This window comes from Typopeltis vanoorti, chromosome 24, assembly GCF_054136105.1.
Source record: "Typopeltis vanoorti isolate ZY-2024b chromosome 24, IOZ_Tvanoo_1.0, whole genome shotgun sequence".
In the NCBI taxonomy this organism is placed as follows: Eukaryota; Metazoa; Arthropoda; class Arachnida; order Uropygi; family Thelyphonidae; genus Typopeltis; species Typopeltis vanoorti.
Window position 1 is genome coordinate 66046882 of NC_143572.1, and position 27482 is coordinate 66074363.

A 27482-nucleotide genomic window follows, 5' to 3' on the forward strand; every position below is an offset into this window, starting at 1 on the left:
GACAAAGTAATTAGTTTAAAGAAAGTTCTGACTTAAAAGATTTAAAAAAAAATCAGCTAATGCCTTTTTATTCCCGTATAGGGAATAGGCGAGACCGTTTAGCCCTATCTAACTTATGGAGACTGAGTGGGCAGTTCAATCTCCACTGGCAGCCAATCAGAGATAGCTGACCCAAGTCTATCACTAATTAAGCAGCATGCAGTGAAGAGAGATGGCTCAACAAGTGCCGCCATCTCATAGTCCCTAACCCTTAACACAATATATTTAATGTCTGAAATAATGTGGGTTCTACGGTTGGTTTTCTTGAGTTTACGGGACGAAAATCCCGAGTTTCCAGGAGGAAAAAACCCGAGTTTCCAGGAGAAAAAAACCCGCTTTCCAGAGCCAGAGATCGACTAACTCAGGAACCAGTCGAAAAAAGGCTTAGAAAAATTTCCTCTAGTTGACTACTAGATTCGAAACAAAGCCTTCCTTTGTGCGGTCAAGCACCGTGGTGAGCAAATGCCACATCCACTGAGCTACACAGGCTTCTCTTAAAAGATTTTTCCGAATAAAATGTTTTTTATTCTTTTCACCAAGATTTCATATAATCATTTATTCGAATTCCCTATAAAAACCGATTCACACTTAATTCAGCTGCAAAAGTGGAGCCGAAGGGTTGGCTAACAGCTAGTAGTGTATGTATAGCATTTGATAGTATTTCACTTTAGAGCTCTCTATATACAGGGTGTTCGGGATAAATTTGACAGTTTCGTAAGGAAAAAGAAAATCTTCTTTGTATCTATTAAATTTAATGAATTGACAAAAAAACATTACAGGCAGAGTTAATTACAATACTATCAACAAGATTTACTCAAAATAACCACCATTAGCATCGATCACAGCTTCAATTCTGCTTCGGAACCTCGAACAAGCTGATGCTACAGTCTCCCTGGGAAGGGCCGCAAAAACTGTTTTAATTTTATCCATTAACTGGGCTTTTGTATTACTGGAAGTGCGATTGGTGTTTTTTTCAACTGCGCCCCATACAAAATAATCCATGGGGTTAAGGTCTGGGGAGTTTGGAGGCCAAACATTTGGACTGGTGAAGTCGTAGAAATTTTCAGACAACCATTTTTGACTTTTCCCAGAGGTGTGGCAAGGGGCCGAATCCTGCTGCCATACATACGGCCTACCATTGGCTACCCTTGTTATCCAGGGCTTGACTACAGTTAGCAACTCCACGAACAAAGCCCGAATTCCAATGCCAGGGTTCTTCAACACCTGTTCCTGCAGATTTGCGAGGAATTCTGCTGTACGAACGCAATCAGATCGTCTGCTAGGGATCTTTCTTCTTGCTACATCCTCGTAGTCAACATTGCAAGTCTCTAGTTCATGCCTGATTGTTTTTACTGTATTCAGGGAGCATTGGGCAGCAGTCGTAATATCCTTATTTTGATGGCGGACACGAATCATCATGATACAAGTTATTCTCTTCCATGATTCAGGTGGGTTCCAGCTATCCATCCTTTCTGACATCTTGTATATGAATGAAGAAGGGTCCAAACTTTTAAATGAAGAGAAGTGTGTGTTAATACATGTAACTTACGGAAAAATATAATTAATTATAAATATGTCAAATTTATCCCGAACACCCTGTATATGCCACCATATGACCATTTGGTGGCATATATATAGCATATGCATGTGAATATTACATTCTCTCGCCCGTTCATCACTAACCTCACTACTAAGAGCATTAAGAATATCATCCATAATATTCAAATGAGACATTTTTCAGCACGTAGTTTTTTAAATAGCAATAAAAATATTCAAAATCTGCCACCTTACACTTTCTACTATTGTTTTCGATATAATTCAAAAAGTAACGAAATTTTATGGAATCTCCTATTAGGAGAATCCATATAATAAATACCCAGTCAGCTAACGTCTTTTTTATTCCCGAATAGGGAGTAGGCGAGGCCGTTTTAGCCTTATTTAACTTTTGGAGACTGAGTGGGCAGTTTAAATTCCACTTGCACCCAATCAGAGATGGCTAGCCCAAGGCTATCACTAATTCAGAGGCATGCAGTGAGGAGAGATTGCTCAACAAGTGTCGCCATCTCGTGGTCCCTAACATAATGTATTTAATGCCTGAAATAATATGGGTTCTATGGTCGATTTTCTTGAGTTTACGGGACGAAAAACCCAAGTTTATGGGAGAAAAAACCTGCTTGCTTCTGCCAGAGATCGACTAACTCGAGAAGAACCAGTTGAACAAAAGCTTAGAAAAATATCTCTGACTAGAAAAAAGTCTCTGACTAGATTCAAAAGCAAGTCTTCCTTTGTGCGGTCAAGAGCTGTGGTGTGCAAATGCCACATCCACTGAGCTACACAGGCTCCTAATAAATACCCACATTTATCAAAAAAAAGAAAAAAAAATCGGCTATCCCAAGACTATCATTAATTATACAACAGCACCCAGTGTAGTGAGGCCAAAATGACAAAAATAAAAAAAAATAATAATAAGCTATGGGAGTAGGCATGGCTTTTAAACCCTATCTAGCTTTTGGAGCTGAGTGGGCAGTCCAATCTCTGCCAGTAGCCAATGAAATGTAGCTCTCCTATATCTCTCGCTAATTATAGGTGGCCGCTGATGAAGAGACCGGCAAATAAGTGTGCCATCTCTCGGTACCTAACCCTAACAGGATATGTTACTGTCTGATAATTTGGTTTCTACGGTCCATTTTCTTGAGTTTACAGGACTAAAAACCCACTTGAATGTAGAGGATTCAAGAGCCACTTCCACTGAGCTACACAGGCCTCAAATGGTGACTGACAAGTGCTGCCATTTTGTTTTCACTAATCCTAACACTATGTTTTACTGTTGGAAAATGGTGTGGGTTCTATGGTCAATTTACTTGAGTTTACAGGACGAAAACAAAATGGCAGCACTTGTCAGTCACCATAAGAGCTAATAGAAACCTTGTTTCCAGGAGAAAAACCCACTTGCCTGTACCAGAGATCAACGAACTCAGTAAATAAAAAACAAAAAGTCAGCTAACGCCTTTTTATTCCCATATATAGGAAATAGGCGAGGCCGTTTAGCCCTATCTAACTTTTGGAGACTGAGTGGGCAGTTCAGTCTCCACTGGCAGCCAATCAAAGATAGTTTGTCCAAGGTTATCACTAATTAAGCAGCATGCAGTGAAGAGAGAGAGAGAGAGAGATGGCTCAACAAGTGCCGCCATCTCGTGGTCCCTAACTCTAACACAATATATTTTATGTCTGAAATAATGTGGGTTCTACAGTCGATTTTCTTGAATTTACATGACGAAAACCCCGAGTTTCTGGGAGAAAAAAATGGCTTTCCCGTGCCAGAGATCGACTAACTCAGGAACCAGGCGAAAAAATTTCCTCTAGTCGACGATTAGATTCGAAACAAAGTCTTCCTTCTTACGGTCAAGTGCCATGGTGTGCAAACGCCACATCCACTGAGCTACACAGGTTATTTAATAATTAATGCCAGCAGCAACCAGGGTTCCCAGGTGGGCACCCTCCCAAGTACTAACTGGGTTCAGGTTTGCTTAACTTCAGTGATTAGACGAGAACTGGTGCTTTCAAACCGACCTGGCCGCTGTCGAAAAAAAAAGAAAAAGAAAGGCTTCTAGTTGGCAACTAGAATTGAACTTCAGATGCTCTTTTTTGTGAAAGCCTAGCAGCATGCCATTCCACTGAGCTACATAGGCTTGTTTGCATTTGCTATGGAACAAAATGAATAAAAATTTATTTATTTATTTATTTTTGGAGTATACAGAATGGGTATATTTTAAAATACTTACCAGACTATTACAATCTGCAGTACTTTCAATAATGTGTTAGTTCCTTTAAAGCTGTTAACTTCAAAGCGTGAAAAAAAAAAAAAAAAAAGAGGCAATTTACACTTATGAGCAAAACATTATATAACCACTCAGCCTGTTTGGCCGACCAGACTGCACGAATAGACAGCAACAGTCGCCAGTATCCTAGTCTGGAGATTGTCCTCTTGGATTCCATAGGACACATCTTCAGCCTCTAATTCCTGCCTGGGGATTATTTCGGACCAGGTCTTGCACTGCACAATGAGTGTGACCTAATAGATCTTGACTCATCCAGCAAGACAACTCCCCATGTCAAAGGCTGAAGAACATATCCAAGCATTTTGTTTCACCATCTGATTCTCCTGAACTGAATCACATGAAACATTTGTACGATCATGTGGAATGCAGCATCCGCCAGTCTACGCCATTGACCTATGCAACGCTATTCTGTCTAGTTGATCCAGAATAGTTCAGATCACCTTGCGTGGTGTAGTTGAGTCAACGTCAACTTGAGTGCAAGCAGTTATCTCTACCAAAGGAGGCCCAATATGCTACTAGGTAGATGGTAATGTTTTGAATTGAATTCATTTATACATATAGGTACATATACATATACATACAGGGTAGCCATAAATTAATTTTCCCTCTTTGGAGGTATCTGAAACTAAAACTAACACACGGAATGAGACCACATTTTATATTGAGACTTTCGAAGGCATGGGAAGATGAATTCCACACAAAAAAAAAAGATTTAGCACCAAAAGATAGGGGAAATTTTGGCACTGGCAGAGCCAAAAGCAGTCATATATTTGCAGTAAATGCAGGTAAAAAGGATTATGCAAATTTTACTGTGCGTACGTGACAGCAGCCACCAATTCCACTTAAAAAGGGATTGGGAACGTTCAGGCAGTTATTCGAATGACTGAGGAATTGTGCTCAATATGCGTCCTATTTTGCCTCAGTGTGCTTTACTTGTTAATTTGTTTTACCTTAAACAGTGCAATGCCGTAGCGGCCCTTCGGGAATTTAGAAGGCTTCATAACCTGCATACAGGTCCTATGTCAGCTGTAGCACTGAGAGCTATGATTAAAAAGTTTGAAGAAACTGGATCACTAGGAGTTAGACCTGGCAGGGGACGGAAAGCAATGCAAGAAGAGACAGTAAGAGACGTTGTTACTGCGGTGATCAACGACACAGCAGTGGCGAATTCTCCATGCTTGCTATGCTTGCTGCGCAAGCTCATTAATTGAAAAAAAGTAATATTTATTTGTTAATAAATACATTCCATTTAGGCTTTTATTTTTGTAGACAGAAGACGTCTTAAGCTTGCGCAGCAATAATTGAGCTTTGCATTGTGCATAGATGGCCAATGCTTGCTCGTCTAGTCAAAGCTACCTTGGCTTGCTCGGTTGTAGGAGCTTCCAAGTCCTCGCTGCAGCACTGTGATTTCATGTGCGTGCATAGCCATATCACGTCGTCTCACTCTGTTGCTTAAACACAGGCCATACAGTCAACGTAGCTCTAGCCAGTGAGCTTCAGGCAGCCTTTACAAGTGTATGTGTTGCTCTGGAAAATTAAGTTACAACCAACTTTTTATGACGATGTTATTGACCAGTTCATAAAGAAGAACCATAGGGTAGAATTTGTATTTAAGTAGCTAAATTGAAAAAGATAGAATATCATTTGTAAAATAAATGTTGTATTTGTATGATTAAATGTACATACATTTCTAAATGTATAGATTTAAATGGTCAGTAATTCATTATCCTGCTAATCAGACTTCAATCACACCTCTCACTCCCTGAATGATAACAAGAGCAAATGTGAATTTCAAGACCAGCATTTTCCCCTGCGACACAGGGACCAGTTCACCAACTTGATATAGCTTATGGTACAGTCTGGAAAATCTTACAGAAAATGCTTCACTTCTATCTGTGTAAGTTTAGTCGTGTGCAAGCACTAACTACCGCAGATTATGATAAGTGCATGACCTTCGCACTAACGTTTTTTGCCCGAATTGAGGTCAACAATGATTGGCCTTGATGAATATTGTGGGGTGATGAGACTCATTTTTATCTGAAAGGGTCGGCCTTATTGAATCTTCTTATCCTTGAAATACATTTTAGACAATACTTCTTGTAGATAGTTTAAAAATAGCATCCAGCACTGAACTCTTTTCTGCCCAGTTTCTCATCCCATGATATAGCTGCAAGATCTTCATGATCACCATCCTTGTAATTCTATATATTCTCATATCTTTTCCTCACAGAAATTCTGAAATATCTGGCCACCACCTAAGGCAATCACTTCACTGTAATTTCACCAATGAGAGAGAAATGAAAATTATTTCCTACTAAATTGTTGCAATTATGTATATCTATCCTTTTATCCCCAAATTTATTAGATTATGAAGAAAAGTATTCAATATAATTTAAAATTTTCATCATAATAGTACAATTTCTTTCTTTGTAGGTGTGGAGTGAAGTCACACCATTAAACTTCACTGCGAACGAAACAGGACAAGTGCATATTGACATACATTTTGAAGAAGGTGAACATGGAGACATAGGAGCATTTGATGGACCAGGAAAAACTTTGGTTCATGATTTTTCTCCAAAATATGGTGGTGATGCACATTTTGATGATGCGGAAAAGTGGACTATTGGAATTTCTGAAGGTAAGAAACATTTATCAGTTTTGGCTGCATGCAAATATTAGTATGGATCCTAAATTACTTAATCCTTTTATTCTCCTTGCCAGAATTTCCCTTGCATTACTTCCTATACTTTAGTATAAGCAATGCATTTAACGTTATATAAAATAACAAAAAAATAACAATCACTCAATGATCACTTTTATTATATTTTATTAGGAACAAGCCTCTTCCAGGTAACAGCACATGCATTTGGTCATTCTTTAGGCTTATCACACTCAGATGTCAAATCTGCAGTCATGAGTCCGATATACAGACATTATGAGCCAAACTTGACGCTTGATGAAGATGATATTAAAGCTATCCAGTCATTATTATATGGTAATAATTTTGAATTTTAGTCTACATGTGCATAAAAATTTTGGGCATTCAACTTATAAATCTGAAACCAAATGTTCAGATATTGTATTAATTCTAAAGTAATAATTAGTTCTTTAAAAAAAAAAAAAAAAAAAAACTTCTCATAATTCAATTTCTATCCACAGGTGTAGCCGAAAAAGAAGAAGTCCCCACTACCAGTGTTACTCCTAAGTTGCCACAACCAACTCCAGACACATCCGATTCTCCAGAATTATGTCAAAATGCTACAATTGATGCAGTCACCCGTACAGAGGATGGCAACACCTATTTTTTTAAAGGTTTGTAATTTGTATACTATGTTAGCCATCTATTAGCCTGCCTGTATGGTCTGTCTAACTTTTTGGCATGTTTATGAAAGTCATACAGAAAGAAATTTAATATTTTATTTTGTTGGATGGAAAGTAGCTCAGTGACATTTAAGAGTTCAGAACCAGATGAGAGTTGTGACCACCAGACTTTCACAGATCAATAGTGTAAAGTGAATTAATAATGATATTAGACAGGAACTGCAGAGAAAGAAAGAACTCTGGTATGGTCCCTAGGGAGTAGAAGGAAGGCAAAGTAGTTCCTTTGCATAAAGGTGGCTCTAAAACTGCAGTAGTTAATTACAGACCAATCACCATCTCAGGAGTGGTGGTGAAAGTATTGGAAAAGTTGGTTAAAGACAAAATTCAAGAATGGGTGGATCAGGATGTATGATACTCTATAAGGCAGGATCGACCTTTAACAAAACATGGTTTTGTTAAACAATCCAGAAGTACTACACAGTGGTACTTCTGGATTTTGCTAAGGCTTTTGACAGGACAGGATACCCCATGGAACACTGTTGTGCGAATTGGAGCAGATGGGGATGGATACTAAACTGGTGATATGGATAGGAGAATGGCTCAGGGAGAGATACTAGAAGGTGGTGTATGGAGGAGCAGAGTCCAGGATGAGGCAGGTGACCAATGGTGTGCCTCAGAGCTCTATGCTTGTTTAATTTGTACACAAATGATATAGGAAATGGCTTAAAGGGAGATATTCAGTTGTTTGCTGATGATGCAAAGTTGGGTAGTGCAATAAAAAATCAAGCTGATGTTGAGAGTTTGCAGGATGATTTATATAAGCTTGTAAAATGGGTAAAGGATGGATGTCAGTTCAATGTGGAAAAGTGTAAAGTTATGCATTTTGGGATTAAAAGATTACTAGCTGTGTACTACATTGATGGAATGGTACTCCAAGAGATTGATGAGGCTAGGGACTTAGGGGTGTTGGTGGATAGGGAGTTGAAGTTTAGGGGACACCAGTGGTGGCCGGTGAAAATTTTAAGTGGGGGGTGCTGCATACAAACAAAAAAAAAAAAAAACTTATTTTTCCTAATCAGTAATGAATTATGAATAAATAAATTTACATATTAAAAAATTGCTTTATTAAAAATATTTCATCCTCACCACGAACAAACACCAATAATAAAAGTTTTGTATCAATAGTAATGACAAGTGCAAACGAATATCGGCATCAGATAGCAATGCATTTGCTTCGTGTAATGATAATTGAAAAAATATAATTCTTTTCATATTTTCAACAGTGACATTCGTCATAATTCAGCCGTGCATCTATAATAAATAAATAATTATATGTTATTTTAACAGAATAAAATAAGATTTACCAAAAATATTTCACCCTCACACGAGCACACACCAATAATGAAAGTTTTGTATCTCACAGAAATAATGTGTGCAAGCATACAATTTATCTGTGGTGATTTGTTTAACCTGCATGCAACAAGTAAAACTTGTTACACGCAGTGACAAGTGCAAACAAATATCAGCGAGTCTAGCCTGAACTGAGCGAAATTGATAATTCTGATACTGCGTTAAATCGCAGTACATTTGTTTTGTAATCTAAAGTGTTAATCGAACAATTCCAATTATTAATTATTCAATCAGTGTTGAAACATGAGCTGTTACCTTTAACATGTTGCATTCGTTTATATAATTGCAATGTAATATATAATGTTGTAAGCATTGTTGTTATTTATGAACACAAACAAAATTTTATTTTTTCATTGGTTTTTTTTTCCCCCTTGGGAGTGCTGCAGTGTCGCAGTGCTTATGTACAAGCTGCCACTGGTATATTTCACGTTGAGAGAAGGGGAAATAGCATTGAATAGATAGGACACTGAAAACTGCTCAACTGAAACAAATATCTGTAAAAAGATTTTCTACGTTGATTACTGATTATATTATAGTAGTTTCGTTTTCTTTAGTCCACACAGTTAGCTGAGTGGCTATGCACTTTGCAACCATATGCCTGGGAAACAGGCATCCTGAGTTCGATTCCCGTCACTGACATAAAGCGCTTAGGATCTTTCTCAGACAAAGCGGGTACGAATGAATTGAAAGGAGATAAATTTTTTATGAGAGACGACTTCAAAGTATTGTTAAAGGTAGTGAAAGAAAAGAGTGACAGAGTTAGAATGGTGAGTCTGTTGCCGTGGTATGACAGAGAGGAGTTTAGAAGGAGGGCCATAATCACAAATGACATTATGCGCAGGTTATGCAGACGGTGTGGTGTGGACTTCATGGACGTGTGGAATGAGTTTGATGGACGAAAGGATTTATACAAGATGGATAGCCTGCATTTGAATGGACTTGGTGTGAGGAGACTGGAAAGAGTGTTGATGAATGAAGTGAAAATGGATATGCAGAACCAGGGAAACTAGAACTACCAAGGAGGGGGGGGGGTGGATATGCAGACATCAGTGAGATTGTTGAGTGTAAGAATGTATATAATGTAACCGAGCCAGCACTAAGGACAAAAAATGGGAATGGGACATTTAGAATAATGCATCAAGATAGGGGTGGGACAAAGGGATCGCTGCATTTCATGTATACTAATACCAGGAGTATTAGGAACAAGAAGGAAGAATTTTTGGCCTTGATTGGCTCTTCCTGGCCACAGGTTATAGGCATTAGTGAAACATGGCTGATGGAAGATGATATAGTTAGTGGGATAGAATGTGTAGGTTATAGTGTGTTTAGGAGGGACAGAGAGAATAAAATGTGGGGAGGGGTGTTGTTGATAATAGCTGATGAACTGCAGCCAAGGAGAATTGAAGTTGTATCACAGGATAGTGAAAGGAGCTCATTTGAGGCTATTTGGTGTGAGATTGAGACTGGCAGAATAAAATATACAGTTGGGTGCTGCTATAGACCAGGTGATGGAATAGATGGTGGAGATAGTATGCATAAACAAATTGATGAAATGAGTGGAAGGGTAATTATTATGGGGGATTTCAACTATGGTAACATTGATTGGAAGGAGGAGAAGACACATGTAAGGAAGGAAATGGATTTTATTCAATTATTAAGGGATAACTATCTGAGACAGCATGTAATTGAAAATACTAGGGGTGCGAAAGTGCTTGACCTGGTAATAGCATCTCAGAATTTGACTGTAATGAATATAACCATATTGCCACCTAAATTCCACAATTCGAAAATTCCACACTTTTAGCCACCTCCCAGGTGGCTAAAGGTGTGGAATTTTCGATTAAGACTGGGTATATGTGGAATTACCATGCTGGCAAGTATGACAAGCTTAGGAGATTGCTTGGATCAGTGCCATGGCATGTACAACTGCAAGGGCTGGATGTCGATAGAGCATGGGAGGTGGTCAAGGAGCATTTACAGGAGGTTATGGCTGATTGTATACCTAGGGTCTGAATAGTAAAACAAGTAGGGGTTAAGTGGATGAATAACACCATTAAGCTTGACCTGCAAAAAAAGAAACAACTGTGGAGGGAATTTAAAGAAAGGGGTGACCTGCAGGCACACGAACGGTATAAAGTGCAGGCGAGAAAGGTAACGAGTGTGGTAAGAAAAGCAAAAGCGGATTATGAAAGGAAACTAGCTATGCAAGCTAAAGAGAATCCCAAACAGTTCTTTCAATATGCTGCAAGCAAGAAAAAACTGTACACGGCAAAATGATTTTAAGGAACGACGATGGTAAGGAGATCACTGAATCAGTCAATATAGTGGAGTTACTGAGCGAGCACTTTGCAAAAGTATATCATCCAGGTGGTGACATTGAAAAAATGAAGGAACCATTAGTTTATACGGGAATTGTGATGAATGAAGTGGAGGTAAATAGTCTATTACAGAACCTGAATGTGAATACATCTGTGGGATTGGATGGTATACCGGCACGGGTCTTGCGTGAAGCGGCTAAGGAATTATCAGTGCCCTTGACCATGTTGTTTAATCTGAGTCTCGGCTCTGGTTTAGTTCCGAAGGTGTGGAAAGAGGGGAAAATAGTTTCACTGCATAAAGGAAGATCCAAGATTACGGTTGCAAATTACCGACCGATCAGCATATCAGAAGTCATTGTCAAGGTCTTGGAGAAAGTAGTCAAGGGAAAAATACAGGAATGGATTGATGAAAATGAGATACTGTACAGGGGAGAGTATGGCTTTGTGAAGGGTAATGGGTTTACGGTGATACTGCTGGACCTGGCAAAGGCGTTTGACAGGATACCACATGGAATTCTAATCCGTAAACTACAACATATGGGAATGGATATAGGGTTGGTGAAATGGATAGGTGGGTGGTTGATGGAGAGATATCAAAGAGTAGTATATTCAGGAATAGAGTCCAAAAGATGGCCTGTGACTAGTGGTGTGCCACATGGTTCTGTTCTTGAACCACTGCTGTTTAATCTGTTCATTAATGATATAGGGAAGGATCTAAGAGGAGCAGTTCATTTGTTCGCTGATGATGCAAAGTTGGGTAGGGCGATAGTGAATGCAGAAGATGTCAAAATCTTGCAGGATGACTTGGATAGATTGGAGTTCTTGGCTAAGGAGAATGGATGTCAGTTTAATGTGACAAACTGTAAGGTTATGCATTTTGGGGTGAAAAGATTAGCAGCAGTATACCACACTGGTGAAGCTATACTCCAGGAGATTGATGAAGCCAGGGACTTGGGAGTGTTGGTGGATAGGGAGATGAAGTTTAGGGGGCACATTGCAAAAGTAGCTAAATCAGCTCATCAACTCACTTGGTTGTTGAAAAATACCTTGACGAGCAGAGACAAGCAAGTTATTGTACCTCTGTACCAAGCCTTGATAAGACCACATCTCGACTACTATGCCCAGATTTGGTCACCTCGATTCCTTCTTGACGGGGAGGAGGTGGAGAGGATCCAGAGGCGTTGAAGATTTGTGGGTTGCAGAAACTAGTTGATAGGCGGAAAAGGGGAGATATGATTGAGACTTTCAAATTGCTAAAGGGGTTTCTATAGGATTAATTCAGAAGATATTTTTGAGATCAGGACTGATGAAGGGAGAACTAGGGGACACCTATGGAAGCTGGGGAAGAGTGTGGTTAGCAGGGGTGTTAGAGCTGGGTTCTTTACTTTTAGAGTGGTAAATGAGTGGAATAAGCTGCCAGAGTCTGTTGTGGGTGCTACGATGGTGAGTGAGTTCAAGGCAAGGTATGATAGATACTGCGAGAATGTCGTAGAGTTGTGTGGACATGATGTTTAGGGCCTCCCTCGATGAGTCTAAGGACTCCCTGGAGACACCCGAAATAATGATAATAATAAAAAAAACCAAGTTAGCCGGTCTTGGGCGTTGACTGTAGGGTTTTTCATCCTGCAAGCAGGCAAACCAGCCTTCAGAACTCAACTTGTCTGCAGACATAGGATACTCTGGGAGGCATAGGACTAAACACCTTATCATTGTGTACAGTTGTCCGCGCGGTTAGCCTAGTGGCTTTGCGCTTCGCAACCATATGCCTGGGGAAGGAGTGTCCTAGGTTCGATTCCCGTCGGAGACGTGAGGAGCTGAAGGATCTTCCTCAGCCATAGCCAAGTTAGCCGGTCTTGGGCGCGGGCAGTAGGGTTTTTTCCGCCAGTTTATCTGGTGTTTTTCATCCCGCAAGCAGGCAAACCGGCCCCTTGAACACACAGGGATACAGCCAAGAATACCTTGAGGCATAGGAGTGACCATTCTATCCTCGTATTTCGGTTACGAAATCCAAGCATGCTTGGAAGGTTGTGGGCCTTAAAGGCCTGTTAAAGCCATTGGGATAGATAGATAGAATTGTGTACAGTTGCAGTTAAATTAATAGAAAACCCTGAACACTGCAAGGTAAAAGAAAGAAAAAGGAAGAATAATTATTCTAATTTCCTTTGAATGGGATATTACTAGATGTATTAAGGAAATAGGAATTACTGCAGAGATCAGCAAAGATTTGTTGAGGGATAGTTCTTTCAGTAATCTGGTTATATTTCATGTGGTGAAACGGCATTGGACATGGTTATACTGTAATTTTTCTGAGTTCTGTTAATGCATTTATTATTATTATCCTAAGACCTCTTGAAGTCACAGACGCATCTTGGTGGTTCCTTTACCATACACAGAGTTCATCATACTGCACCTTAAACACATTCAAGTTCTCTGCAGACACCATGCTCTCAGGTAATGCATTCCAATCATTCACAACTCTCATTGCCTTGCTCACACTCTCCTTATATAGCTTCCAAGAATAACTTCTTTTTCTCCCTCAATTTCCCTTCATTTTATGAAAATCATATTCAATGTTAATCATATAACAACACCTTACTAACTTGTAGGTCTCTATCATATCAGCCCTCTTCTCCTATCCACTAGACTGCAATTTACATTGTCTCAGTTTTTCTTCATATTCAAAATGCCAGAGATCAGAAGCTATTTTGGTCAATTGCCTATGGGCCATCTCCAACATTTCTTCATCCTATTAAAAACCAAAAGACCAAATCTGTGCACAGTAGTCAATATGTGGCTTACTCAAAGCCTTATACATTGGAACCAGAATCTCCTTACTTCTACAAGTCAGTGTCCTCCAGATCATTGCCAGAATTCATTGTGTTGTCCTCACAATTTTGGCAATAAGTCCTCTAAATTTCAGATCCTTATGCACCATCACTCCAAGATCTATTTCCTTCTACTCCAACAATATATCCCAACCAAGAGTAAATTCCACATCCCATCTTTGTTTTCGAAATTTTAAAAACTTACATTTCACAACACTGAATTGGCATTTCCACTCTCGTGCCCATTTACTCAATCTACTCCTCATAGTTCATCCCAACTTTGCACAATCTGCAAATAGCTGTATATCCCCATTCAAATGTTCCTCAATATCATTAACATACTGTTTAAACAGCAATGGATATAAAACTGACCCCTGAGGCATGCCACTGGTGACTTTCATCTTCTGGGATATTGTTCCCCTATACACAACTTTTTGATACCCATTAGACAGTCAATCTCCAATCCAATGTACTAGTCTAATATCAAACACTTAAGCCCTAGTTTAACTATAAACTTATGTGGTAATCTATCAAAAGCCTTTACAAAATCTAAGTTTAATACTGTTTATCCATCTCCCCCTATTCAATGCTACTGTCCCCTTATTGTAATAAGTAAGGATTACTAAAACATGATCTCCCTTTAGCAAATACAGGATGGCCATAAAATAACTTTCCCTCTTTGGGGGCATCTGTAGCTAAAACCAATAAACAGAACGAGGCCAAATTTTATATTGCGACTTTTGAAGGCATGGGGACATGTTTTCCACAATAAAAAGATTTAGTACCAAAAGTCACATATAGGGGAAATTTTGGCACTGGTGGAGCCGAAAACAGGCAGATAATTACATTAAAGGCAGATAAAATGGAATAATAACATTTCGACAGTGTAAGCGACAGCCGCGTCACTCATTCCAGCCTGATATGTGGTGCATTACAATGATAATAATAATAATAATTAAACTAAAACAACTTGCGAGAGACACAGAAGTCAGTGCTTTCCGACGGCATGGCCGCCTTGATCCCCAGACATCACTCCATGTGACTTTTGGCTGTGGGGTATTTGAAATCCGTTATGTATATTGGTGGCGTTCCCAACTTGCATGTCTTGAAAGAGAACATAAAACGGGTTGTTGTGAACATCCAGTCCGACTCCTTATGCTCAGCTGTAGAGCATGTCACACACCGGTTGCAATTTGTTGTGCACAAGAAAGGTCAGCACATTAAAAATCGTGTATGTGGTCCAGGGGACCCTGATCTGATGAATAAAACATTATTTCCTGTGAGTTCAATCACTACATTAATTTCTGTGTCTCTCGCAAGTTGTTTTAGTTTAATTATTATTATTATTATTATCATTGTAACGCCCCACATATCCATCTGGAATGAGTGACATGGCTGTTGCTTACACCGTTAAAATGTTATTATTCCATTTTATCTGCCTTTAACCATGCTACCGGCCAAGACATCTATAGACGTCAAGGTTATCATGGATGCGAAGTGCATATTAAAATTGTAATACTATTGATGTTATATTAACATATATGATCGATATGAAGTGCATGAAGATGCGTATTTGATCCATAATGGCCGGTAAGTGGTTAATGCAATAATCCACTTATTTTCGGCTCCACCAGTGCCAAAATTTCCCCTATTGGCGACTTTTGGTGCTAATCTTATTTTTCGCGGAAATCATCTCCCCATGCCTTCAAAAGTCTCAATATAAAATTTTGTCTCATTCTGTTTATTGGTTTTAGCTACAGATACTTTCAAAGAGGGAAAGTTAATTTATGGCCACCCTGTACATGCTGTCCATCAAATATACTACCATTGTTGACAACCCAAATCTGGGTCCTGATTCTCACCAGTCTTTCAAACACTTTAACCATAACATCAGATGCACAGATTGGCCTATAACTTGATGCTTGAATTCTGTCATCATTTATGAAGTGGTACAATCTTGCCTTCCTTCCACTCCTTTGGAACATGACCCAACATAAGACTCATATTAAACAAATATGTCAAGGCACATGTCAACTCCCAGGTACATTCCTTCAAAATATGCAGTGATATATCAAGTTGCTTAATTCCCCATATACCTTTTTCTCACTCACAGTCAGTTTCTCCTCTTCCTCATTCACGGCTTTCAAACTCTCCATAACGTCATATTCACAAGAATGAAAAAGTTTTATAAACTGATCATTAAATATCTTAAATATATTCTCTACAGCAATTGTTGTTATAACATTTTCACCATTCGGTGCCATCCTACTATAACTGTTATTATTTTTGCTGGCTACATATCAAAAGAGCACCCTGGATATTTTTTGACTTCATTAGCTAACTGCTGCTCATACTGAACTTTTGCTACCCTTACCAACACATTCACCCTCCTTGCCTGTTGCTTGTATTCCTCGTGGAATTGATTATTACCACTCCCCTTATATTTCTTCCATAATGGATTTTTCTCTGTAGTGCATACTTAATCTCTTCACTCATCTATTTCACACATACTTTATTTAATCTTCTGATGTTTATAATACAATTAGACATTGCTTCTATTAGATAGTTCTTGAATATCATGTAAGCAGTATTGATATCCTTTCCCTCAATTCCTCATTCCATGCTACAGCTTCAAGCTGTCTCCTAATGCTTCAAGTATTTCATTCCATTCACTTCTATTTCACACCACACTGCCTCAGAACCACTACCACTATTTCCCCCATTCCCATGCATCTCTTGTATGGGCACAGCTCTTTTACTATCATAATAAATAGCACTCTACCTTCCTTTTAACTTTGTATCTGAACAAAATACATCATATCCTTCCATCTCTATTCCTGTCAGGATGGCATTCTCATCCAACCATGTCAAATTTATTCCAACAATTTTTGAATGAACAAACACAACTTATCCATTTCATTTGCCTTTTTTCTGATACTTCCAACATCTGTATACAAACATAACAGCTTATTCCTCTATCTATAACAAGTTTCACTGATACCAATTATTAGATTTGACTTCTCTCTCATTTCATCAAGCCATTTCTTTTTCTCCTTACTTGTCCCAAAACTCTCTTCAAATCCAACTATTTTCCCTACATTCACTTCACCCATTTCCCTTTTTTGTCTACACACACACATTCACATCTTCTTGAAGCATCAGTTTTTCTCATTCTGTGTTCCTCCTCTCCACTGAGTCTCCCCTTTCCACACCTGTATTTTCATTCTCTACACTCATTCTACCCATTTCTTCATTCATAAGCACCATTTCAGTCTCTCCTTCCTTACTCTCTTTCTCTTTTACATCATTTACATCTTCTTACATCACATCACTTGCATCTTCTTACTTCACATCATTTACATTTATTTTTGATAGAATATCACATGACATTGTATTGAAATTGAAGAGAATCAATATAGATTGAAGGGTTAAGTATGGTTGGCTGATAGATATCAGTAAGTTGAGTATCAAGAAGCAGCAATTTGATACAGTGACGTAACAAGTAATTTATTATAAGGTTTTGTGATGTGTTGCTGTTGTTTGATAGTAGTTGAGTGTTTTAAGGTGCTGAGATGTACTTACCAGACTTACACTGAACAGATGTTTCATATATGGTAGAAAAATGGGAAGGAATATGGACAAAGGGCTATCCCCATAAATTCTGAAAAAAAAAAAAAAAAAAGAGTGTCAAGGCTGTCAGAAATGGTTTCTGCAGAGATAATGATGTTTTTTTTATTTTAATCTGATTCACACACAAAAAAAACCACAAGACCAATAGCACATTAGTGCCATGTGTAGGCAAAAGGAATAGAAGAAAGGAAGGATCTGTTTACACTTTTCATGAACAGCTGAGAGTTAATCCTTGGGGAAGGCCAGAGTAGGGGAGATTGTACCAAAGGATAGAAGTAGATGGAACGAAAGAGGAGGTAGTGAAGTTGTTTCTATGAGTTTCAAGATGGACTGTAAAAGAGTGTTGGTTGGTAGTGATTCTTGTTTTAATGATTTTGAGGAGATTGGAGGAATAACAGTGGCCAGTTCAGCAGAGCACTATCCACGAAAGTATCTATAGAAGAGACATCTGTGGGAGAGGGATTAAAGTGGGTATGTGAGAAAGGGATTGTTAATTAGCTGCATTGGTGCACCACCCCAAATATGGGAGCAGTATTCCATGACCGGGCATATTTGGGATTTGTATAATCAGTAGCTTGTGCAAAAACAGTATGCCAAGTTTTTTGGCAGCTGCAGAAGCTGTAGTTGAAATGTGGTTGTGTCAGGAAAGATCAGAGATGCAAGCGAGTCCAAGAAACAAAATATGATCGTGTTTGGATATCTCAGTATTACTGAAGGTAAGGGTGAGGGATGCGAGCTCTTTCTTGCGAAAGATCAGACAGGACTGAGTTTTGTTGGCGTTGAAGTTTACAAGGTTGCCCTTTCTCCACTGGGATATAGTTAGGAGATCTGAGTTCAGGTCACTGATCGTAGTAGATCTTAAGGATTATAACACTTGAGTACTACAAGATTTGTCGAATGAACATGAGAAATAGAGTGTATTGTCATCAGCAAAGCTATTGATATGATTAGAAGTGAGAGCAGGTCATTTATATACAACAGGAAGAGGGTGGGTGAAAGAATAGAACCTTGGGGTATTTCTGCATTGGTGAGAAGATCTGAGGAGAGGAAACAATAAACCATGATACATAGTGAACAACTAGTGAGAAAGTTTGTGATCAAGTTGTAAAGTGTAGAAGTCAAACCATAGCATGGTAGTTTGTTAAGTAGGTCCCTGTGCCAAACCTGATCAAATGACTTTGAATTGTTGAGGACAACCATATGAGTTTCCTCCAAATTTTTCCATGGCTTGATTTCAGAGGCAGGTGTGAAAGCAAGAAGAAGAGTTTAGATCATGAATGGCAGAAGCTATACTGCTGGTCACTGATTAGTTGGTATGTTCCTAGGTGGTTTAAGAGTTGGTTGTTTATGACCTTCTCCCTAATTTTAGAGAAAACAAAAGTGAAAGCAATTGGATGGTAGTTCATTGGTTTATTTTAGCGCCCTTTTTTTGGATGGGCTGGATGTAGACCCCTTTCAATGTTGTAGGGTAGATACTAGTTGAATAGGATAGATTGAAGGGGTGATACAGGATAGGTATCATTCCTGGGGGCACAATTTTTTAACACAGTAGGTGGGATACCATCAGGACAAAATGTCTTATTAAGGATTCTTTGGATTTCTTTTTTGTCAGAAGACTATTTCTGGTTCTCTGCCTACACCCTTGGCAGGGAACCAGAAAAAGTGACTGCCATTTGGGCAGGAGGCAAGCTTGCAGCATTTGGCCATTTCAAAATCTGACTTGGACTTGGTGATGATTCTTTTACAACTGTTTTGGGCCGCAGTATATAATTATAGTCTCTGACATGGTATGCTGGTTCTGATGAATGCACAAGCACTGCCTTTGTGGCAAAAAGAACTGTATAATGTGTAATTTGGGTAGTCAAGGTGTATAGTTGCTGTTGCGATTGCCAGTTGGGATTCTGAAAGGAATAGTAGTTCTGGTTTGCACATCGTTTATATTCAACCCACAAACATGAATATTTATTTGGTAAATATTCATGTTTGTGGGTTGTTTGGTTGGATTTCTGTTGTTTTTTATGAGTTTTTTTTATGGTGGATCCCTGGGGTGACCGTGGGCAGCTCTTCTCGTAATGGTTCCTGTCTCATGAAACTGCACCAATAGTGGAAAGCCAACACATAAAACATTAAGCCAACAGCCTCCGTCACCTGTAAATTCCTACTTTCAAGTTGTCCAACATTCCACATCAAAATATCATCTACACAATGATGACTTACTAATCTAATCTGCAATCCAAAAAATGGAGATAAAGTGTTGTAGTCATGACCTGCATTTTTATAGGCAAGAGTAACATGCATTGTGTGTATATATCTGTTCAGTGGTAAATCAATTTTTGTTGGATAATCAGACTTTGCATGTTAGAATGCCTGTTATATCCAATATTCACCTTGGGAGACACTGTTAAAAATAAAATATTCATGGAAACACATTTTGTTTTATTAATTTTGTTGATCAGTGCACACGCACACACAGTTAGAAGTAACAGCCAATGAAGAATTCTTTAAAATTGCAGAGTGGGCACGAAGGAAAGTAGATAAAAATGCAAGAAAATAGTCTAAATATCTCCACATCATGTAAAAAATCAAAACAACTTGTAACTCATCTTCTTAAATGGGGAAGTTAGAAGTAGCCAGTGAGCTAAAATACCTAGAAGTAACAATAGATAAGAAATTTACCTTCAAAAATTCTAGCTAAGTCAGCAAGAATAAAGTGGGGATTAGGCCAACAAGCACTGAAATCATTATATACCAGAGCTATACTACCATTGATATCTTATGCTGCACCTGCCTGGAAACATGCACTAAAATCAAAGAAAAACTGATAAAAGCTAAACAGAGTTCAACACCTCATAGCCATATGAATAATTAAAGGACACAGGACAATATCCTTGAAGGCAGATTGTGTAATTGCTGGTCTAACACTGATCTGCCTGAAAATGCAAGAAGTCTCTCTTATATAATATTATTATTATTATCTGAAACCTCCAGGAAGTCAAGGACTCATTGAGGGAGGCTATAAATCACCCAAACCAGCTGTCATACCTTCCCTTAAATTCATTGACACTAGATGTGCTCACTATTCCTAAAGGCAAACTATTCCACTCACTCACTGCTCTGTGAGAAAAAAACCTAGCTCTTATCCTCTTTCTTGACTGTGACAGTAACAGTCAATGTTAACTTCCATGGATGCCCCTGTGTTCTCTTCCCATCTTCCATATAATGAAAAATTCATCAGACGATATCCTTTAACACCCGTTCAAAAGTTTATGGACCACTATCATATCATTCCTCTTTCTCCTGTTAACCAGAGTCTGTAATCCACATACTTGCAATCTGTCCTCATACTCTAAATCCCATAATCCAATTATAATCTTTATAACTCTTCTTTGCATCCTTTCCATAGCTTCTTTATCCCCTTGCACACAACAATCCAGGTGTGTGGTCTTATCAAAGCCATATAAAGAGGCAAAATGACTTTCTTATCCTTAGATATCAAGATTCACTTCAACATAGCAATTTTAATTATCATCTGAGTTGTATTTGCAACTTTTGCTATGTGACCTTTGAACTTCAAATTCCTATTCCACAATGCAGCAAGATCCCTTGTCTCCTCAGTTTCTTGTAGAATAACCCTGCTCATATAATATGCTGCTGGCAATCTCATCAAGCCAAAAAGCATAATCCTTTCTTTTAAGCTTTTCCAAAAGGCATAATAAGTTTACATTTACTAACATTAAACTGACAGCCATTTTCGTTTTTCCAAATTTCCAGCCTATTCAAATCATTTTGTAAGTGCTGAATATCAGTAGCATTCCTGATTGACCTGCCTATCTTTGTATCATTGGCAAACAATTGCATATCTGATGATACACCCTGCTTGATGTAATTAATGTATAGATTGAACAATAATGGTTCAAGGACTGAACCTTGAAGTACACCATTGGTCACCTTAAATCTGGCAGATTCACACCCACTGTATACCGATTTTTGATAGTTATCTGTCAACCATTCCCTAATCCAAGTCAAGAGTTTAAATTACAATCCCATATTCTCCAGTTTATGTAACAGTCTTTCTTGTGGTATCCTACTAAATACCTTAGAAAAATCCAACATTATCATAGTGTATCCATTCCCTTTATCCAACTTGTTATAAAATATAAGTAAATTGCTAAAACGTGACTTCTGTTTCCTTGCAGAATATAGCATGTTTGTCTACCCATTTCTGTATGCTTGTTCTTACCACTTCTCCAAAATCTTCAGTATTGCACCAGAGATACTGATAGGTTGATAGTTAGTAACATCAGTTTTTGCACACCCTTGTACAATGGAACTATCATTGGGGAAGTTTCATGGAGGGAGGAATTGGAAGAATGGGATATCATTAGTGCTTGGGAAATTGTGAAGGAATATTTGTTAGCAGCAGTAGTAAGCTGTATTCCACAAGTGAAGAAGAGGACACAATTTGGAGTAAAGTGGATGATGACAGACAATATTAAACAGGAACTGCATGCGAAAAAGAGACTATGGAAGAGATATAAGAAGACAAGTGAAGAGAAGATGCATTAAGAATATAAGACGCAGGCCAGGAGAGTGACTACTATGGTAAGGAAAGCATAACTGCAATATGAGAAGCGATTGGTCCTAAGATCCAAACAAAATCCCAGCGAATTTTTTAGCTATATGGCCAGTAGGAGGAGTAATGACTGTGGAACAATGACATTGTGAAATAAAAATGGAAATAGAGTGACTGATGCCGAGGACATAGTAGAATTGTTGAATGAACACTTTATTGGAGTATTTCATCCTGGAGGAGTCAATTTGAATACTACAGGGATAAGGCAGGTTTGAGGTTTAGAGGTGTGTTCCAAATATGGAGTACTCTGAATGTCAGTAAAGCAGTGGGACTAGATGGTATTTCACCACGAGTTTTGAGAGAATGTGCTGAAGAACTGACAGCTCCTTTGACCTGGCTTTTCAATGAAAGTCTGGCTACAGGATAGGTACCCAGGGAATGGAAGGAAGGTAAGATAGTGCCATTGCATAAGGGCGATAGCAGACTGGAAGTGTCTAATTATAGGCCAGATTGTGTGTCATCAGTAGTTAGTAAGATCTTGGAGAAATTAGTCAGGGACTGTATACAGCATTGGGCAGATGAGGGTAATGTTATCTGTGAGAGTCGACATGAATTTGTGAAGGGGCACTCTTGTTTTAGCAATATGCTAGCCTTTTATAATAAAGTTACAAGAGCAGTAGATGAGGGAAAGGCATATACTGCCATTTTCTTGGACTTAGCGAAGGCATTTGACAGGGTGCCACATGATAAGCTGATATTTATGTTGCAGCACATGGGTCTGGATGTCAGGTTGGTCAACTGGATTCAGGATTGGCTGTCCGATAGGTATCAGAGAGTAGGTATGGTAGGTCAGTTTCAGGGAGGTGGAGGGTTACAAGTGAGATCCCACAGAGCTCAGTACTGGGACCTATATTGTTTAACCTTTATATCAATGACACTGTCAGTGGATTGCAGGGGGATATTCAGTTGTTTGCAGATGTTGCAAAGCTGGGAAGGGATATTAGTAATAATGCAGATATGGTAGCCCTTCATGAGGATTTGAATAAGCTAGACAGATGGGCAAATGATTGGAGGTATTTTTTTAATGCAGCAGAATGTAAGGTTTTGAGGTTTGGGATACGTCGATGGGATGCTGCATACTCTATTGGAGGAGCTATGCTGGAGGAAGTAGGGGAGACAAGAGATCTGGGGTTGATGATTGATAGAAAACTGAAATTTAGGGCACATATTTCAAAGGTGCTGAAGGTAACACAGAGGATTGCTGCAATAATGCACAAAAAACATCAATGCAGAGTTTGGTAGATAGAAGAAGGAGAGGTGATATGATTGAGACTTGTAAATTGTTGAGAGGTGATTACAGGGTTGACACTGGGGAGTTCTTTTTGCTTGGTTGAACAGCAGGAAGGAATGGTGACATGGGGCCATCCCTGGAAGTTACAAATGGAAGCTGTGAGCAAGAGGATGAGAAGTAGTTTCTTTGCATTTAGGGTTGAACCATGGAATGCATTGCCTGATAGAGTGGTGAGAGCAAGAATGGTCAATGAGTTTAAGGAGTGGTATGATAGACTTTGTGTTTCGTAGGAGGGACCTCCCATGATGAGTCTTAATAGACTTTGTGTTTCTTAGGAAGGACCTGCTGCGATGAGTCTTTTGACTCTATGGAGGCCTGAATAATAAAAATAATAATACATTCCTTCCATTCCTGTCATATCACTCCTAAGCTGAGACTCAAGTTATACAAACATGTAAAAGGCCTAGTCAATTCAGCGGAACATTCATTTAGCAAAGGGGCTAATATTCTATCTGTTGGCAAATTCTGATCCAAGTTATGTAACAGCTCTTCAACAAATCTTGTTCTTACCAAAGTGAGTACTCATTAATTGAACAATCTCATTAGCTTTGGAGAATGAATGTGAATGTGAAATTCAGAGAATGAAATGAATGTGAAATTCTTTCACATTCATTCTTTCTTTTGCTTGAGACATAACAATAAAATTCTTTTGAATTGGCTTGCATGGCCAATTTCTTTTCATACTCCAATTTAGCTTTCCACATAATACTCGTTACTTTTTTGGCCTTAGCTTTATATATTTCATAACTCTTCTCACTCTTATTCTCATGATATTCTTTCTATATGGTGGTATTTGAATGTATCCCTATGGATACATTCAGATACTATCTCATTTAAGCACTTTTTCAAAGATTCCCTTGCATTGCTGATATTTTTCTCATTCTCCTAGGGTGATCATAATTTCCAGCTTTGTACAAGTAGTTCAACATGTAAACTATTCTAATTGGAGCATCGATACAATTAGATATTTCCCAAGAATGCACAGCATGATCACTGTCACCAACTGGTGAGAAAATAGCCATATTCTTAACAAAGATACCTTCTGATGCAATGAGCAAATCCAACACCCTTTGACCTCAAGTTCCTTCTTTCACATGCTGCTTGAAAAAGTTGTCGTGCAACATTTCAATAAATTTCTCTTCTTTCTTATAATGAGATTTCTCATCTACCCAATCAATGTTTGGAAAAATAGTCACCTATAATGATCACTCATTTGGAACTCATAAGGCTAAATTGGCAATGCATTTCTTTAATCCCTGCAACTGAGCCACCTGTCTGTAGCAACACCCACCATATATTTCACTTTGTTAGCCTCCACTTCACACCAGATAAACTCAAAAGCACTGCTACATGGGACACTGTTACAATCATTGTTTTGTTGCATTTCTACCCTAACTGGATGTAAGTCATCTGATATCATTAGTAGTATTCCTCCTCCTCTCCTATCTCTTCTGCCATTCCTAAATATAGAACACCCTTTACTCATGATTCCAGTTAACATATCTGATTCTGATAGTCAGATTTCACTAATGCCACATCATATTCAATAAAGCAACAAACTTAATTCCTTTGTTTCTGATGCTCCTGGCCTAGCCTATTCTTATATTAAGATCTGCAATCTTTATTATTATTATTATTATTATCCCAAGACCCCATGGAATCAAAGACTCATCAAGGAGATCCTTTTGTCATATACACAGCTCAACATACTGTGCCTTAAACACAGCAGACACCATACTCGTAGGTAAGGCATTCCAATCATTCACAACTCTGCATGCAAAAAACCTACTTCTCGCCCCCTTTCTCATACCCTCCTTATACAGCTTCAAGGGATGACCTCTGGTTGTCTCCTGAACTCCCATGATTTTCTGTAAAACCTTTCCAACATTGATTCTATAACAACCGTTTACCACCTTGTAGATCTCTATCATATCACCCTACTCTGCCTATCCATTGTTGTCGTTGTTCTGCTCCATCGAGTCGTTTTCAACTCCTGGTGATTCTATGAACATACATTCTCCATTCAGATCTGTCCCTGGCGATATCTTTCAGAATTTCCAAGCGCCTTCCAGTTTCTTCTTTAACTCCATCCACCCATCTAATTCTTGGTCTTCCTCTTCTCCTGTTTCCATCAACTTTAGCAAGCATCATCTTCTTCTCCAGACTGTCATTTGCTCACATAATATGTCCGAAGTATGACAAGTTTTGCTTGATGATCATAGCTTCGAGGGAGCAATCTGGCTTTATTCTGTCTATCACTGATTTATTGGTTTGCATTGCAGTCCATGGTATTCTTAGTAAGCATCTCCAAACCCATAATTCAAATACATCTATCTTCCTTCTTTCACTCTTCTCCAGGTCCAGCTTTCACATCCATTGAGTACCACAGGGAATAGCATTGCTTTCACGATTCTGATTTTTGTTGTGAGGCTAATATCTTTATCTTTAAAGATCTTCCTTAAATTTGTCATTGCTTTCTTTCCATATAATAATCTTCTAACTTCTTCAGTACAATAACCGTGTTTATCATTTCGGGATCCTAGGAGCACAAAATTGTTAACTGCTTTCATTTTCTCCCCATCTACTTCAAAATCATTAAGTTCACATGTTGCCATAACTTTTGTCTTTTTGAGGTTAATTTGAAGACCATATTTAGCACTTTCTTCTTTAACTTTCATAATAAATTCCTCCAAATCTTCTTTGCATTCTGCTAGCAAGGTGGTATCATCTGCACATACCATAAATTATTAATATTTCTTCTACCAATTTTAATTCCAACTGAAGACTCCTCCAGCCTTGCCATTCTTAAAAGGTATTCGCTGTACAAGTTAAACAGGTACGGAGATAAAATACATCCTTGTCGCATCGCTTTACCTATTGTGAAATACTCAGTTTCTCCAAGATCTGTTCGGACAGTAGCTTCTTGTTCATAATAAAGATTCCTCAGAAGAATAATAAAATGCTCTGGTACTCCTATTGTTCATAACACATTCCACAGTTTCACATGATCTACAGAGTCAAATGCCTTGCTATAGTCAAAGAAACAAAAGGAGACATTCTTTTGATATTCCTGTGCTCTTTCTGTTATCTATCTCACATTGGCGATTTGATCTCTTGTTCCGGCTATATGTGGCTATACGGCTTGCAGACCATGCTCTGCAAGCCATATAGACACTCTGGGCTTGCAGACCATGCTCTGGATACCTGCCACAGAATTAGGTGAAAGAAAGCCACAGTAATACACCACAGCAAGTTCAAATATGAAAGACTATTCATGGAATCAGCCTCAGCCCTTAGGAACATGCCAAACCTCAACAAATTTGGGTGCATAAGACTGCCCCAAATTTGGGAAACACATATCAGAAGAACTTCAGCCCAAAGGCCAATAACTACCAATATAACCTGCCAGGGGGCACCATCAGGACTTTAGGAAAATGGTAGCTTCCTCGCTTCTTTTCTCATTTGCTGTTATTATGTAGTACTTGTGTGCACCTGTTATTTATTTTAAGTTCCCATAGAAGATGGCAATGTGACGTTGCTGAAATATCGGAAAGTATTTATTAAAGTTGTTTTAATTTATATTTCCAGTGTACGCTGTCAATTCCTTAATTATTAGTTATCATATTATTCCTTGTTCCTCAGCCTTTCCCACTTTTGCATTCCAATCTCCGATAAGTAGCCATAAATCACGCCTTTGGTGTTGCATCTATCACTTCTTGTAATTTGCTATAAAATTCTTCATTGTCTTCTTCCAGTGCCTCTGTAGTGGGTGCATAAACCTGAATGATGGTCATATTCATTGGATGTCACTCACTTTGACAGAAATGATTCTGTCACTCACTGGATTATAACTTAATATATACCTAGTCATCTTTTTCCTGAGTAAGAAAGATACATTATTTTTACGACTTGTCTCATGTCCTGAGTAATAATAAACAATATAGTCCCCTGACTGAAAATGGCACATTTGTGTCCATCTAAGTTCACTTATTCCCAATATATCTAACTTCTTGCATTTCATTTCCATCTTTATTATTTCCAACTTACCTTGGTTCATATTTCTAACATTCCTAGTTCCAATACTGTGGTTTCTATTGAAACAGGGAGCCTCCCTTTTCCAACCAGCAACATCCATGACCAAGCTTCTTGTCCACTAGACTCTGCAAATTACATCTT

At 38.5% G+C, this 27482-nt stretch overlaps 1 protein-coding gene and 1 pseudogene across 1 annotated transcript in view; one reads left to right on the top strand and one right to left on the bottom strand.

Moving 5' to 3' along the window:
* LOC150093358 (stromelysin-3-like) overlaps positions 1 to 27482 on the top strand; it is a 66361-nt gene that overhangs the window by 14956 nt on the left and 23923 nt on the right. The window contains exons 5-7 of the mRNA XM_090413930.1: positions 6312 to 6516; positions 6712 to 6873; positions 7038 to 7190. Coding sequence (XP_090270056.1) covers positions 6312 to 6516; positions 6712 to 6873; positions 7038 to 7190 — 520 coding nt within the window. The remainder of the gene's footprint in view (positions 1 to 6311; positions 6517 to 6711; positions 6874 to 7037; positions 7191 to 27482) is intronic.
* Positions 3503 to 3621, bottom strand: LOC150093359 (5S ribosomal RNA; annotated as a pseudogene).